This window comes from Oncorhynchus nerka, linkage group LG11, assembly GCF_034236695.1.
Source record: "Oncorhynchus nerka isolate Pitt River linkage group LG11, Oner_Uvic_2.0, whole genome shotgun sequence".
NCBI classification, from domain to species: Eukaryota; Metazoa; Chordata; class Actinopteri; order Salmoniformes; family Salmonidae; genus Oncorhynchus; species Oncorhynchus nerka.
Window position 1 is genome coordinate 31,477,854 of NC_088406.1, and position 17,957 is coordinate 31,495,810.

Genomic DNA, 17,957 nt, shown 5'->3' on the forward strand with positions numbered 1-17,957 from the left:
TGTCTCTAGTGACTAACATTGAAATGGCCCATCTTTAATCCTACACCAATTGCAACAGACAACCTTCAATCATCACTACATCACACACTACATTCCCTCCCGTATACAGTGGCGTCTCTCTGAAACTCAAGATATTACTTGCCACAAAATATTATGATTGAATTTGGTTCAAAACTAGATATGAGTAATGAAAATAAAGCTTCCATTAGTGATTTCATATTTAGGAATTTATTCATGGCTCTGTGCGATGTACAGTAGGCCTACATGTGCTTACAGCTACCCAGCTCACTCCCTTTGATAGCATGTTCACACCTTGATTAACCATCTGAAGTAAATCCCACCTTGATGGGCAATGCCCCAGGTCAGATATCCGTGCTAGGCAAGTAAGCACATTGTATGGGGAGCAGCTGTAGCCTCAGCCCATGGTAATTAGAGACAGAATCTGTTGAAACAGATGCAAACAGCCGGTAGTACTTGATTTAGCTAGTCGTCACAGTCTGGATCACGCTCTGTGTGAATTAATCAGAAATTAAATCTCCAATTCACAACACCTAAGAGACCATATCCTTCCTTCTCAGCCCATAACCTCCCATCCCACCCTCCTCCCCTCCCTAACAGAAACACAGACAAATCAGAGGGAGCAGATTTGCATTTAAGTCAAAACACTATGTCAGGAATAGCAGCTGTTGTATTTGTCCTGTCTGATCTGAACAGGAAATAACAATGAACTGCTCATACTTTTGCAGAAAATGATATTCAACGCTAACAGATTTGAGTATTTTCTCTTGGGCAGATTATACAAATAATGTCTACATACTTCAACTTATCTATTTACATGGATATTGGAACAGATGTTTCAAACATACATGCTCAGTGCTGAAGATTACATTGCTCATTACTGCAATATTCTGAATTAAATGATGCACTTTTTGTGCTTTCCATAATTTATATGCATCAATGACAAAAATATGTGTAAGACAGTATGGTATAATACATGTGGTATATGCACAGATCTGCACAGACTTTCATGAACCACACAGAACCTATGGTTGAGCCAAATCACTAAATAGCTAGCTCGTATACAAAAATTGCATAAAAAAACATACATTTACAGTGACTGCATACAGCTACAGTTATCTGCCTTTTGAAAGGATGAATAATTCATTGCATTTTCTGATCATGTGAGTCCATTCCACAGCAACACAATACAAGTCGTGGCTGAAACGGAATTGAAGAGTCGAAGATCGATCGAGCTAATCAGCTTGTAGAGTCCATGATGAAGGTCTCAAAGTCTGGGTTCAGGTCAGTCACCAGGGCGTCCACAAAGTCCTCAATAGTGGGCTGTCTCTGCAGCATCCCTGTGTCACACAGATACACGGACAGGGATTGAGCATATTGCCCTTTAAAAAAAGGTTTATATGATGTCACTGAAGTAAAACTCCTCCAATGAATTGAAGTGAAACACCTGAGTTACAATATAAAAGCAGAACTTTCAGTTAAATAAGATATAGCTTATGGCCTGTAGTGGATATCAGGTAACACGGAGCAAATTCATTAAATGCAAGAGCACATAGAGAAGTGTATTAATGTACCTTTAAAGTTGTCCTCAAGAGTAAACACTCCTAAGTTCTCATTTGTTGTTTCAACACTGCAACAGTACAAATGTCAAAAGGTGTGATATTTTGAGGGGGTAGAGTGTCTCTATACACATATAATCTCCTTGCTACCCTGCTGCAGTATGTTTCTAACAGGCCATTCGGAGCAGCTCTGGGAATATGTGTCTGGTAGCTCATGCACGGAGCGCACACTCTCTTCACAATTCCGCTGCACTCTCGCTTTGAAGTCAGTTCATTTCCCCCTTGTGTTGCTGCCAATGTAAATAGGCACTCCCCTCTCTCCCTCCTTCCTGCATGGGTCACCTCCAACACACACCCACACACACGCGCGCGCGCAATAGACAGGCACTAAAAAGAAAATGTAGATACAATTTTTAAATCAAAATTCAGGAACAAAACACTTGCATTTATAACCACATGCAAAGGGTTCCAATAATAAAACACACACACCCATACACAGAGACTCATTCATGCATGCATCTCCCCCCCACACACACACACAGCAGGGAGTCCATCTCTGAGAAGTTAGCCTTCCTAAAACTGGCTGAGCAGTTGGAAAATGAGCCCTGAATCAGCTTGGTCCTGGCCTGCATTAAACTGGCTGCCTCCCACACTGGAGCCTTGCATGAGAAACAGACAAGGGTTCATCTTCCACTTTAGCCACGAGTCAGAAGCAGGTTTCACGCTGCCTGCCCACACTCCCTCCCTCCCAACAACTAGATAGGGGTACAAACCAGAGCACAGTCACAAGACCTCTGAAACAAGGTTCTAAATCCACATGAAGGTGGTGGCTTTCAAGCACTCGTATGATATGGGTTTATTAAAAACTAGATCATGCTTGATGTTCTGCTTGTAAGCATTGTGGTTGGCTGATAGTGGCATTGGATAACATGTTCTCTGGTAGAAAAACATCCACTGAATTACCGAGAGCAGGTATTCCCAAATGTGATGTACATTTTTTTTTTAAATACTTAAATGTTTTTTTTTTTTTTTAAATAAATCCTTCACATTTTCAAACAGTCCATTTATATTTTCCAATGGGGCTATACATTTGGGTGAGTTTTTTTTCTCACCTGAGTATCCTCATTTCACTGCCAAAAATAAAATTAAACCATCTAGTGTTCAGCGAGATAACAACACAATGTCAAATACGGGTAGCATAGTCAAATAATTAACATCCAATCACATTAACCATTACTCTCTCGTAGGAATTCACTAACGGTCCGTATGTAGCCAAACGTAGCTGCTGCTCATGTTGGTATCTGTACTGATGACGCAAAAGCCATGACAGGGAGACATAGCGGAGTGGTAACGCGCGTTGCTCCCGATGCCACTTGGGTACACTGCACCATCCACCGAGAGGCTCTTGCTGCCAAGGGAATGCCTGACAGCTTGAAAGACGTTTTGGACACTACAGTGAAAATGGTTAACTTTGTTAAAGCAAGGCCCCTGAACTCTCGTGTATTTTCTGCACTAATGCAATGATATGAGCAGAGACCATGTAACGCTTCTACAACATACAGAAGTGCGCTGGTTATCAAGGGACCAAGTACTGACATTTTTTTTTAAATTGAGAGACGAGCTTAACGTTTTCTTCACTTACCATCATTTTCACTTGTCTGACTGCTTGCATGATGACGAGTTTCTCACACGACTGGCCTATCTGGGTGATGTTAATTCTCGCCTGAATGATCTGAATCTAGGATTACAGGGCACTCTGCAACTATATTCAATGTGCGGGACAAAATTGAGGCTATGATTAAGAGGTTGGAGCTCTTCTCTGTCTGCATTAACAAGGACAACACACAGGTCTTTCCATCATTGTATGATTTTTTTGTGTGTAAATGAACTCAAGCACACGGACAATGTCAATTGTGATATAGCGAAGCACCTGAGTGAGTTGGGAGCGCAATTACGCAGGTACTTTCCCGAAACGCCTAACACAAACAAGTGGTTTTGTTATCCCTTTCATGTCCTGCCTCCAGTCCACTTACCGATATCTGAACAAGAGAGCATCATCGAAATTGCAACAAGCGGTTCTTTGAAAATTGAATTCAAATCAGAAGCCACTGCCAGATTTTTGGATTGGGCTGCGCTCAGAGTACTGTATCCTGCCTTGGCAAATCACGCTGTTAAGACTCGGATGCCCTTTGCAACCACGTACCTATGTGAGAGTGGATTCTTGGCCCTCACTAGCATGAAAACTAAATACAGGCACAGACTGTGTGTGCAAAATTATATAAGACTGAGCACACCCTTCTCATTAATGGTCAGTTATTCACAATTTTCGATGAACAAAAGGTTTTATATGTAAGATGGTTAAATAAAAGAGCAAAATTATTGATTATTATTATTATTTGTGCCTTGGTCCTTTGTCACTTCCCATGAGCCAGGTTGTGACAAAAACTCACACTCATTCTTATGTTTAATAAATGTATCGTATAGTGTGTGTGGCAGGCGTACAATGATGGCAAAAAACAACATTTGAGAGTGCACTGACACTGGTGCTAGAGGGGCTATGCAGCTGGAGGTTGAATGTTTGACGGGATACAAGACTATAAAAAGTTTGGGAACCACTGACCTAGAGGATGATACAGCAGTAGTACAATATTTGGCTAAACCTGCTATTTTCAATTGCAGAAATCTATGGACTATTCAAAGCTACATGTTTTTCTTTCCTCACAAAACTATGACATTATAGGGCAGTAATATAATATTGCATATATGAACCTTAGAGGGCTAACCACTAAATGCTATGCATGCACGGTTTACCTCAAATGGATTTTCACAAAAACATGACATCATTGGGCTGGGAATGGTGAGCTCATCTAAGTATCTCACCATAGATCTCACTCTGCAGTCACTGATCTGGATCCACAAGGCTGTCTGCAGCATCACTAGCACTTTCTCTAATGACAGCTATTTCCAGACACCTCTCCACAAGGGGATTTGCAGTGGGCTGGCCGGGAGCCTGCAGCCTGCCGTGCTGTAGGTTGGTGTGTTAAATAAGCATGGAGACTAATCTGCATAACCAGAGTCACAATGTGACAAAGGAGCAACCAGCAGGTAAACGCCAATGATGTATATAAACACCAGATTGCAAATGTATTGGCCAATGAGAGGCTTTGAAGCCACCGGTCGGTCATATTGGCATTATTGGTCATATTCAGTCCTCCATAGGAATGAATGAAATTCTACAGTATTTTAATTGTTTCAAGGACAAAATTACATATTTTTTGTTGTAGTGGGGACAGTGACATTAACACTAATACACACATACACACACACACGTTTGGACACACCTACTCATTCAAGGGTTTTTCTTTATTTGTACTATTTTCTACATTGAAGAATAATAGTGAAGGCATCAAAACGATGAAAAAACATGTAACCAAAAAAAAATTAAACAAAGAAAAATATATTTTGTATTTGAGATTCTTCAAAGTAGCCACCCTTTGCCTTGATGACAGCTTTGCACTCTCTGCATTCTCTCAACCAGCTTCCAATAGTCTTGAAGGAGTTCCCACATATTTTTTTATATATATATATTTATTTATTTCACCTTTATTTAACCAGGTAGGCTAGTTGAGAACAAGTTCTCATTTGCAACTGCGACCTGGCCAAGATAAAGCGTAGCAATTCGACACATACAACACAGAGTTACACATGGAATAAACAAAACATACAGTAGAACAAAATAAAACAAAAAGTCTATATACAGTGAGTGCAAATGAGGTAAGTTAAGGAAATAAATAGGCCATGGTGGCGAAGTAATTACCATATAGCAATTAAACACTGGAATGGTAGATCGGCAGAAGATGAATGTGCAGGTAGAGATCCTGGGGTGCAAAGGAGCAAAATAAATAAATAAATACATACCAGTATGGGGATGTGGTAGGTAGATAGATGGGCTGTTTACAGATAGGCTATGTACAGGTGCAGTGATCTGTAAGCTGCTCTGACAGCTGGTGCTTAAAGCTAGTGAGGGAGATGTGAGTCTCCAGCTTCAGAGATTTTTGCAATTCGTTCCAGTCATGGGCAGCAGAGAACTGGAAGGAAAGACGACCAAAGGAGGAATTGGCTTTGGGGGTGACCAGTGAGGTATACCTGCTGGAGCGGGTGCTACGAGTGGGTGCTGCTATGGTGACCAGTGAGCTGAGATAAGGCGGGGCTTTACCTAGCAGAGTCTAGTAGATAACCTGTAGCCAGTGGGTTTGGTGACGAGTATGAAGCGAGGGCCAATCAACGAGAGTGTACAGGTCGCAATGGTGGGTAGTGTATGGGGCTTTGGTGACAAAACGGATGGCACTGTGATAGACTGCATCCAGTTTGTTGAGTAGAGTGTTGGAGGCTATTTTATAGATGACATCACCGAAGTCGAGGATCGGTAGGATGGTCAGTTTTACGAGGGTATGTTTGGCAGCATGAGTGAAGGATGCTTTGTTGCGATATAGGAAGCCGATTCTAGATTTAATTTTGGATTGGAGATGCTTAATGTGAGTCTGGAAGGAGAGTTTACAGTCTAACCAGACATCCAGGTATTTGTAGTTGTCCACGTATTCTAAGTCAGAGCCGTCCATAGTGATGCTGGACGGGCGAGCAGGTCGCTCCTACCAGGTGGCGTGGCGAGAATCTGTCTCCTCACCACGCGCTCTCACCACTGGTGTCCCCCAGGGCTCTGTTCTAGGCCCTCTCCTATTCTCGCTATACACCAAGTCACTTGGCTCTGTCATAACCTCACATGGTCTCTCCTATCATTGCTATGCAGACGACACACAATTAATCTTCTCCTTTCCCCCCTCTGATGACCAGGTGGCGAATCGCATCTCTGCATGTCTGGCAGACATATCAGTGTGGATGACGGATCACCACCTCAAGCTGAACCTCGGCAAGACGGAGCTGCTCTTCCTCCCGGGGAAGGACTGCCCGTTCCATGATCTCGCCATCACGGTTGACAACTCCATCGTGTCCTCCTCCCAGAGCGCTAAGAACCTTGGCGTGATCCTGGACAACACCCTGTCGTTCTCAACTAACATCAAGGCGGTGGCCCGTTCCTGTAGGTTCATGCTCTACAACATCCGCAGAGTACGACCCTGCCTCACACAGGAAGCGGCGCAGGTCCTAATCCAGGCACTTGTCATCTCCCGTCTGGATTACTGCAACTCGCTGTTGGCTGGGCTCCCTGCCTGTGCCATTAAACCCCTACAACTCATCCAGAACGCCGCAGCCCGTCTGGTGTTCAACCTTCCCAAGTTCTCTCACGTCACCCCGCTCCTCCGCTCTCTCCACTGGCTTCCAGTTGAAGCTCGCATCCGCTACAAGACCATGGTGCTTGCCTACGGAGCTGTGAGGGAACGGCACCTCAGTACCTCCAGGCTCTGATCAGGCCCTACACCCAAACAAGGGCACTGCGTTCATCCACCTCTGGCCTGCTCGCCTCCCTACCACTGAGGAAGTACAGTTCCCGCTCAGCCCAGTCAAAACTGTTCGCTGCTCTGGCCCCCCAATGGTGGAACAAACTGCCTCACGACGCCAGGACAGCGGAGTCAATCACCACCTTCCGGAGACACCTGAAACCCCACCTCTTTAAGGAATACCTAGGATAGGATAAAGTAATCCTTCTCACCCCCCTTAAAAGATTTAGATGCACTATTGTAAAGTGGCTGTTCCACTCACTGGATGTCATAAGGTGAAAGCACCAATTTGTAAGTCGCTCTGGATAAGAGCGTCTGCTAAATGACTTAAATGTAAATGTTAAATGAATAGCATGCATTTAGTTTTACTTGCGTTTAAGAGCAGTTGGAGGCCACGGAAGGAGAGTTGTATGGCATTGAAGCTCGTCTGAAAAAGCTTGCCTTAGCGTTTCTAACTGCCTGTGTATATTTGTTCCTAACTTCCCTGAAAAGTTTCATATCACGGGGGCTATTCGATGCTAATGCAGAACGCCACAGGATGTTTTTGTGCTGGTCAAGGGCAGACAGGTCTGGAGTGAACCAAGGACTATATCTATTCCTAGTTCTAAATTTTTTGAGAGGGGCATGCTTATTTATGGTGAGGAAGGCACTTTTAAAGAATAGCTAGGCATCATCTACTGACGGGATGAGGTCAATGTCATTCCAGGATACCCCGGCCAGGTCGATTAGAAAGGCCTGCTCGCAGAAGTGTTTCAGGGAGCGTTTGACAGTGATGAGGGGTGGTCGTTTGGTCGCAGACCCATTACGGATGCAGGCAATGAAGCAGTGATCGCTGAGATCTTGATTGAAAACAGCAGAGGTGTATTTGGAGGGCGAATTAGTTAGGATGACATCTATGAGGGGGCCCGTGTTTACTGATTTGGCGTTGTACCTGGTAGGTTCATTGATAATTTGTGTGAGATTGAGGGCATCAAGCTTAGTTTGTAGGATGGCCGGGGTGTTAAGCATGTCCCAGTTTAGGTCACCTAGTAGCACGAGCTCAGAAGATAGATGGGGGGCAATCAATTCACATATGGTATCGAGGGCACATCTGGGGGCAGAGGGAGGTCTATAGCAAGCGGCAACAGTGAGAGACTTGTTTCTGGAAAGGTGAATTTTTAGAAGTAGAAGCTCAAATTGATTGGGTATAGACTTAGATAGCCTTCAGAGTTCTGTATTACCATCTTTGCAGTAGATTGCAAAGACATCTGGGTTGGCAGAGTGTGCTAAAGCAGTGAGTAAAACAAACTTAGGGAGTAGGCTTCTAATGTTAATATGCATGAAACCAAGGCTTTTACGTTTACAGAAGTCAACAAATGAGAGCCCCTTGGGGGTGGGAGTGGAGCTAGGCACTGCAGGACCTGGATTAACCTCCACATCACCAGAGGAACAGAGTAGGATAAGGGTACGGCTAAAGACTATACGAACTGGCCGTCTAGCACGTTCAGAACAGAGAGTAAAAGGAGCAGGTTTCTGGGCACGATAGCATAGATTCAAGGCATAGTGTACAGACAAAGGTAAGGTAAGATGTGAGTACATTGGAGGTAAACCTAGGCATTGAGTAATGAAGAGAGAGAGATAGTCTCTAGAGATGTTTAAACCAGGTGATGTCATCGCATATGTAGGAGGTGGAACAACATGGTTGGTTAAGGCATATTGAGCAGGGCTAGAGGCTCTACAGTTAAAATAAGACAGTAATCACTAACCAGAACAGTAATGGACAAGGCATATTGATATTAGAGAGAGGCATGCGTAGCCAAGTGAACATATGGGTCCAGTGAGTGGTTGGGCTGCTGGGGACACGGCGATTCAGACAGTTAGCAGGCTAACAAGCTAACAGTTAGTAGGCCGGGGTTAAACAAGCTAGCAGCTAGTAGACAGAGGCAAGCTAGCAGTTAGCAGGCCGGGTTAGCAAGCAAGCAGTTAGCATGGGCTAGCAGTTACAGACCGGGCAGGTAAGCTAGCAGTTAGCAGGCCGGGTTAGCAAGCATTCAGCAGAGGCTAGCAGTTAGCAAGCAAGCAGTTAGCAAGGGCTAGCAGTTAGCAGACCGGTCAGGCAAGCTAGCAGTTAGCAGACCGGGCCCGGCAAGCTAGCAGTTAGCAGACCGGGTTAGCAAGCAAGCAGATAGCAGGGGCTAGAAGGTTAGCCTTTGGGGTACGTCACGATGGGGGTAAGTCTGTTTTTGCCTCTTCGTGCGGTGACGTCGATAGACCAGTCGTGGAATTAGTAGGGTTTCAAGTAGCTCTAGGTAGCTAGCAGGCCTAGCTGGTTAGCATAATGGACCTTCAGCGGGCGTCGTGCCTGAGGGGCCTGTTGGAGTCCTCGGGCAGATTATGTCGGTATTCCGGCCGTAGGGGATCTGCGGGGTTCCATGCCCCGTACCGGCTGTAGATGGGGTCCTGATATTGTAGCCCAGGAGTATACATCGGTGGTAGCACAGGAGCCCTGGCCGGGCTAGCTTCAAGCTAATTGGTGCTGGCTCTGGGATGGAAACGCTAGCCAGGAGTAGTCATCCGGGATTGCGGTTAGCTAGTTTTGAAGATCCAGATGAAAATGTTCAGTTTCCGGTAGGAATCCGGGGATAAAAATAACAGGTCCGTTATGCTATGGTTAGAGTCACGTTGTTCGAACTGACGAGAGCTTTCCGAGCTGAAGGTTAGCTGATGACCACTGGCAATAGTTTGCTGACTGATAGCTGGTAGTTAGCTGGCTAGCTTCAGTTGAAGCTGAGCACTTGCGGTCTAAGTCATCCCAAACCACCTCAATTGGGTTGAGGTCGGGTAATTGTGGAGGCCAGGTCATCTGCTGCAGCATTCCATCACTCTCTTTGGTCAAATAGCCCTTACACAGCCTGGCGGTGTGTTGGGTCATTATCCTGTTGAAAAACAAATGATAGTCCCCCTAAGCGTAAACCAGATGGGATGGCGTATCACTGCAGTATGCTGTGGTAGCCATGCTGGTGAAGTGTGTCTTGAATTCTAAAAAAAAATCACTGACAGTGTCGTAGCAAAGCACCCCCTCACCATCACACCATCTCCATGCTTCACAGTGGGAACTACACATGCGGAGATCATCCGTTCACCTACTCTGCGTCTAACAAAGACACGGTGGTTGGAACCAAAAATCTCACATTTGGACTCATCAGACCAAAAGGACAGATATACACCAGTCTAATGCTCGTATTTCTTGGCCAAAGCAAGTCTCTTCTTATTGGTGTCCTTTAGTACTGGTTTCTTTGCAGCAATTCAACCATGAAGGCCTGATTCACGTAGTCTCCTCTGAACAGTTGATGTTGAGATGTGTCTGTTACTTGAACTCCGTAAAGCATTTATTTGGGCTGCAATCTGAGGCTCAGTGAACTCTAATGAACTTATTCTCTGCAGCAGAAGTAACATTCATCAAAGCGCTTGATGGTTTTTGTGACTGCACTTGAAAAAACATTAGAAGTTCTTTTAATGTTCCACATTGACTGACCCTCATGTCCTAAAGTAATGGTGGATTTTTGTTTCTCTTTGCTTATTTGAGCTGTTCTTGCCATAATATGGACTTGGTCTTTTACCAAATAGGGTTATCTTCTGTATAGCACCCTACCTTGTCACAACACAACTGATTGGCTCAAAGCATTAAGGAAAGAAATTCCACAAATGTACTTTTAACAAGGCAGACCTGTTAATTGAAGCTGGATGAGAGAATGCCAAGAGTGTGCAAAGCTGTCATGAAGGCAAAGGGTGGCTACTTTGAAGAATCTCAAATATAAAATATATTTAGATTTGTTTAATCACTTTTTTTGGCTATTACATAATTCCATGTGTGTTATTTCATAGTTGTGATGTCTTCACTTATTCTACAATGTAGAACATACAAAAAATTAAGAAAAACCCTGGAATGAGTAGGTGTGTCTAAAATGATTCTTCATGCCACGAGAGTTACTGGATCCTGGCAAATGGTTCTGGAACTAAACAGTCCAAAACAGAGGTGCCGGATCCTGTTGGAAAACATTAGTGAAACCATAGCAGTAGAATAATCATTCTTGTTTACACAAAAAGAGACAACCCTGTCAAAGGCCTGTAAGCTATGTTCTGCTCCTGCCCAGTCTGGCAACAGAGAATGATGGATTTGTCAAATGAGTCATATTGCCTTTAGATATTGGCATTCTCCATTCACAATGGCACTGCTCTGAGGTATGAGGCTATGCCCATTACATGTCATTATATATGCCAATAATGTTAACCAAAGTGGCTAGTAAATAAAAGTCTTTCCAAAATCAAATTACCACAAGGTGGGGCTTTTATTATTTTAAACAAACACCAAGATTTAACTCTAAACTGGGTTAGGTAAACAGGCTATTAGGTTAAGTTTAACCAAAATGTCCCTTGATGAAGGTTATTGCACAACCTGCTTAAAAGGCTCCCAAGACACTCCAAAATGACCACTGCGCTGAGGAGGACTTTAACTTCTTGGTGACAGGGGGCAGTATTTTCACATCCGGATGAAATGCATGCCCAAATTCAACTACCTGCTACACATCCCCAGAAGATAAGATATGCATATTATTAGTAGATTTGGATAGAAAACACTCTGAAGTTTCTAAAACTGTCTGAATCATGTCTGTGAGTATAACATAACTTATTTAGCAGGCGATACCCTGAGGACAAACCATTCAGATTGTTTTTTTGAGGTCACTCTTTTAAATGGGTTTTCATTAGGAATCCAGATTTCTAAGGGACCTTCTTGCAGTTCCTGTCGCTTCTACTGGATGTCAACAGTCTTTAGAAATTGGTTGAGGTTTTTCCTTTGTGTAATGAAGAAGTACGGTCATCTTGAATTAGGGTCACTTGAAGTGTACTGTTAGATAGAGGCGCGTGACCAGAAAGCTAGCTACAGTTTGTTTTCCTCCTGTATTGAACACAGATCATCCCATATTCAATGTTATCGATTATTTACGTAAAAAAATAACTAAAGTTGTATTACAAAAGTAGTTTGAAATGTTTTGGCAGAGTTTACAGGTAACTTTTGAGATATTTTGTAGTCACATTGCGCAAGTTGGAACCGGTGTTTTTCTGGATCAAACGCACCAAATAAATGAGCATTTTGGATATATATCAACGGAATTAATCGAACAAAAGGACCATTTGTGATGTTTATGGGACATATTGGAGTGCCAACAAAAGAAGCTCGTCAAAGGTAGGACATGAATTATATTTTTACTTCTGTGTTTTGTGTTCGCGCCAGCAGGGTTGAAATATGCTTTTCTCTCTTTGTTTACGGAGGTGCTATCCTCAGATAATAGCATCGTTTGCTTTCGCCGAAAAGCCTTTTTGAAATCTGATGTTGGCTGGATTCACAACAAGTGTAGCTTTAATTTGCTATCTTGCATGTGTGATTTCATGAAAGTTAGATTTTTATAGTAATTAATTTGAATAGTGTCCCACATATCCCAGGGGTTAAAGCAGACCTGACTCATACATCAATGGGTCTATATGGCGTTAAATGTATAATCCATTAGTTCTGTATTCTGAAAAGGAGCAATTTGCTGGGACAGCAGAAGTATTATGTTTCAAAGGTCTTTTATCCATGGAAAGAACAATTACTTGTCAGTCTGAGCTTTCTACAGAAGAAAATGTTACAGTGGTCCAGCTGAGAGGCTATATGCACGATTTGTTGTACAGTGAACTTTTGCTGAACAGTTGCGTAACCAACCTGTGCTTAAAATACAGGTACATACGGAAGAACTAAAGGTCCATTAAAAACATAAAAAATACTGAAATAAAGGCTGCATTTAGGTAGTATGTGCAGTGCAGCACTATTTAATTACATTACAGAGGGTGGTGATGTGTATCTCTGTGGCTGGCTAACAGCAGAGTAACAAAAGGGTAATGAGGACTCAGGGGGATGGACGGAAGGGAAACGGACTCCGTCTCAGTAGAAGCTGCCTGCATCAAAGTGCCAGGCTGAGCCACATTTGTTGATCAGCCATTAATCCCACTACTTCTAGAGTGCTGCTCTGCTGTGTCATCTGGTGCTGGGGCAGCCCAGCCTGGCCACACCTAGGGGTTTAGGCTTGTCCCAGACTGACTGACTGACTGACTGACTGACTGCAGAGGATTAGAGCAGAGACAGACATTAGGAACTGCCTTGGCATCGCTGAGATAGTGTTTTTTATGTGTTGAAGTTATTGTTGCATGTTTTAATGTCACTTTCACCAGTAGAAAGTAATTGATCACTATTACATATACCATATTGCCCCTCCTACTCAATAACATAATGCTGAGGTCTTTGAACAAACAGGGTTGAGCAACAATCATTCTCATAATCATACAGTTCATAACAGATTTCTGGTTTCTCTAGCACTTCACGTTTTGATCATAACCATTTGAAACATGTCATGGTGTTTAAGTAATTACCTCTTTCTAACCTGGCAGCAAACTATCTTCTTATCGCCACTATAATTATGTCTTTGAAGTTAAGGAAGCCCGTTCTTTCTTGAAACAGCTTTTAAAAACAGTATAAAAAAAAACATGACAAGAGTGATGACAAACATTGCAAAGAGCAGTTTGGAGGAGGATGTCTAACTATTTGAGGAGGAAAATACATTTAGAGCCTTGATTGAAGTTCTGATAAGTATTGATGTAGTCATTGTAAGTTAACTGACACATTTACAACTCTACATCACAGTATAGTGTATTCCACATCCGTAACTATACATTTACAGCAAGAAGTGGAATGTGACTATACATTAAACCCTCCTAAGTTCATAAGGACTCAATCATACTGTACTGATTAAAGACTCATACTACGCAATACAGGGAACCTCTGATTAAACCAGAGGGAGATAAATGAGTAGCAGACTAGAACCAAGGCCAATAGAATCAGGCTTAGAAGGTTTATTAACTTCAGAACAGGGTCATTATATCCACACCTGAATAGGCCAACTGGGCCAGGCTGAGCTGAGAGGCCAGGTCCTGGGACCTGCTCCATTGCTTAGGTATCTCCATTGTCCCATGTGCCCCTCCTGATCCGTGGTGGGCAGAGGAGGCTATGGGAAACAGCAGGCCCATGAAAGCCCCCTCTGTGGTGGCCTGGGCCCAAGAACAGAGGGCTTCAGTCAGCATGGGCCGTCAGTCGATCACCTTTCACGCTCTCTGCTGCCATTTAATCCCGGGGCTACTTTTCACCACATGCTGGCTGCCTGGGAAACGTCCAGGCGTAGCACGGAGCGGGCAGAGAGCCACCCAGATAAAGAGACCAGGCCAGCCTCTGAGGAACCTCTTTGGGCTTGCTCCGGGTTCCCCCAACCTGCCCCTTCACCTTTCAACCAAGATCCTCCACCCCCAGACCCATACTACAGGGAACAGCAGGGAAACAGACCACTTTAGCTGCAAGCTTCTTTAACAGGGTTTGGTTTGCTCAGTGTTGGTTTATGTAAGTGTTCCTAAAATGATATTGCCTTGAGGCTGTGCAGATACAAAAATCTTCATAGTAAACATGTCACTTCCAATGACTAATTATTTTACTCACTCAATGTTCCCCGATTTTTAGCTAGTTTCTCAAAACCATAGGCTTGAACAGACACATGAACAAACCTTACTTTATTACAGTAATTGAAGTGGTCATGATGATATAGTAAATCATGTAGACAAGATGATGTGCACGCACTGCCATAACGACCTACTGTACAGTAATATGGAGTTGATCCCCCTTTGCGTCTATAACAGCCTTCACTCTTCTGGGAAAGCTTTCCACTAGTTGTTGGAACATTGCTGCGGGGACTTGCATCAATTCAGCCACAAGAGCATTAGTGAGGTCGGGCACTGGTGTTGGGCAATTACACCTGGCTCGCAGTAGGCGTTCCAATTCATCCCAAAGGTGTTCAATAGGGTTGAGGTCAGGGCAATGTGCAGGCCAGTCAAGTTGTTCCACACAGAATATTTAGAATGTCATTGTAAGCTGTTGCGTTAAAATTTCCCTTCACTGGAACTAAGGGGCCTAGCCCGAAGCATGAACAACAGCCCCAGACCATTATTCCTTCTTCACCAAACTTTACAGTTGGCACTATGCATTGGGGCAGGTAGCATTCTCCTGGCATCGACCAAACCCAGATTCATCTATCGAAGTGCCAGATGGTGAAGCATGATTCATCACTCCAGAGAACGCGTTACCACTGCTCCAGAGTCCAATGGCGGCGAGCGTTACTGCACTCCAGCCGCTGCTTTGCATCGTGCATGGTGATCTTAGGCTTGTGTGCGGCTGCTCGGCCATGGAAACCCATTTCATGAAGTTCCCGACGAACAGTTATGTGTTGACGTTGCTTCCAGAGGCAGTTTGGAACACGGTAGTGAGTGTTGCAACCGAGGACAAAATATGTTTATGCGCTACAGCACTCAGCGGTCCAATTCAGTGAGCTTGTGTGGCCTACCACTTCGCAGCTGAGCCGTTGTTGCTTCTAGACGTTTCCACTTCACAACAACAGCACTTACCGTTGACCGGGGCAGCTCAAGCAGGGCAGAATTTTGCCAAACTGACTTGTTGGAAAGGTGGCCTCCTATGACGGTGACGTTGAAAATCACTGAGCTCTTCAGTACATGCCATTCTACTGCTAATGGTTGTCTATGGAGATTGCATGGCTGTGTGATTGATTGTATACACACTTCAGGATTGGGTGTGACTGAAATAGCCGAATCCACTAATTTGAAGGGGTGTCCACATGTAGTGTATCTTAAAAGTTAATTAAAGTGACAGGACTGTTTCGCTAGCCCAGACTGGAAGCATTGAGGAGTTTACCACATCAGTCACCTGTTTCATTAATAACAGCATTAACGACGTCACCCCCACAGTGACTGTATGTACTGTGGCAAAGAAGGGGGTCGAGTGATAAGTGGCAGATATGTGAGAGCAGAACTAATAAACGGGCTCTGCCCGATCACTAAAATGGCCACCCCTGTCAGAACTACAGATCACTATGAGCTGGATTGTTTTGGACTTACCTGTTGGCGTTTGGACCTGGACCTACCGAGAACCCGATTCGTGTACCGAACCCTGCTATCCTTGACCTCGCCTACGGCCTGGGTGGACCAGGACGGAGAAACAAACACACAGGTACTGTCCTGTTCGAAAGAACTATCATTCTTGGGTGATTTGGTGACAGTTTACCACTTAGTTTGTGACAAACGCTCCTAACCTTGAAGAGGTTTGCCACAGTACATATCCCAACAGGAAGCCATGGATTACATACATGAAACATCCATACTGAGCTAAAGGCCAGAGCTGCCACTTTCAAAGAGTGGGATACTAATCCGGACGCTTAAGATATCCCGCTATGCCAGGGGTGGGCTTGATTGGTGTCATAACTTTTCCCCAGCCAACACACCTGATTCCAATTCCAACTTAGAGTATGTAAACTTCTGACCAGCTGGAATTGTGATACAGTGAATTATAAGTGCAAAAATCTCTGTAAACAATTGTTGGAAAAATTATTCATGTCATGCACAAGGTAGATGTCCTAACCAACTTGCCAACTATAGTTTGTAACAAGAAATTTGTGGAGTGGTTGAAAAAAAAGTTTTAATGACTCCAACCTAAGTGTATGTAAACTTCCGACTTCAACTGTATGTGAGAATGCTGTTCATTGACTACAGTTTAGCGATCAACACCATAGTATCCACTAAGCTCTTCCAACTGGATCCTGGACTTCCAGATGGGCCGCCCCCAGGTGGTGAGAGCAGGCAACAACACATTCGCCATGCTGATCTTTAACACAGGGGCCCCTCAGGGGTGCGTGCTTAGTTCCCTCCTGTACTCCCTGTTTACCGGCGACTGCTTAGGTCGTGCACGACTCCAACACCATCTTAAGTTCGTTAACGACACAACGGTGGTAGGCCTGATCACTGACAACAATGTGACAGCCTATAGGGAGGAGGTCAGATACGCGGGAGTTTGGTGGCCGGACAACAACCTTTCCCTGAACGTTAGCAAGACAAAAGGAGCTGACTGTGGAAATGGAGGGCCGAACACGCACCCATTCATATCAATGGGGCTGTAGCGGAGCGGATCAAGAGCTTCAAGTTCCTCGGTGTCCACATCACTATGGACCTAACATGGTCCAAACATACCAACACAGTCGTGAAGAGGGCAGGACAATGCCTTTTCACTCTCAGGAGGCTGAAAAGATACCGAAGCGGTACCGGAACGTCAAGTCTGGGACATAAGGGCTCCTGAACAGTTTCTACCCCCAAGCAGTAAGATTGCTTAACAGTTAATCAAATGGCTACTCTTGACTATTTTCATTGACACCCTTTTTATTTGCACTGACTCTCTTGCACCGGCTCTATGCACACTCACTGGACTCTACCCAGACACTCACACATACTACACTGACACGCCAACACACACACACGCATGCATATTGACGCTACACACACCCTCACATACACTTTTAAAATGTTCCTATACACTGTGACTACTCTGTTATCTATCCTGATTGCCTAGTCACTTTTACCCCTACCTACATGTATATATTACATCAATTACCTCAACTACCTCATACCCCTGCACATTGACTCAGTACCGGTACTCCTTGAAAAAAATGGCGCCGGAGAAGAAGGCTGACATTTTACATGTCCCCAACCGATTGTGTTTTTCATTCGTTTATTTGCGTTGTTTGTAACTTATTTGTACATAATGTTGCCGCTACCATCTCTTATGACCGAAAATAACTTCTGGACATCAGGACTGCAATTGCTTACCACAGACTGGCATAATATTTCAGGCCGAAGCGAATGATATACTGCTTTCTCGAGAACAGGCCAAGATCCCCGTGATTTGCATGAAGATGAGGCTGAGAAAAAGGGGCCAGAGGGTGGGCTGCCTTCTGAGAATTCGTAAGCGATC

General features: G+C 44.1%; 1 protein-coding gene across 4 annotated transcripts in view; it reads right to left on the reverse strand.

The window, feature by feature from the left end:
- Window positions 1–17,957, reverse strand: part of LOC115136678 (mitochondrial intermediate peptidase-like) — a 58,185-nt gene that overhangs the window by 9,802 nt on the left and 30,426 nt on the right. Inside the window, exon 19 of one of the 4 annotated variants that reach the window (XM_029672315.2) lies at window positions 632–1,358. The exons of the other annotated variants lie outside the window; for them this stretch is intronic. Within the exon in view, the coding sequence (XP_029528175.1) occupies window positions 1,258–1,358 (101 nt within the window). The 3' untranslated portion in view covers window positions 632–1,257. Of the gene's footprint in view, window positions 1–631; window positions 1,359–17,957 lie in introns of those variants that run through there. 4 annotated transcript variants of the gene reach the window in all.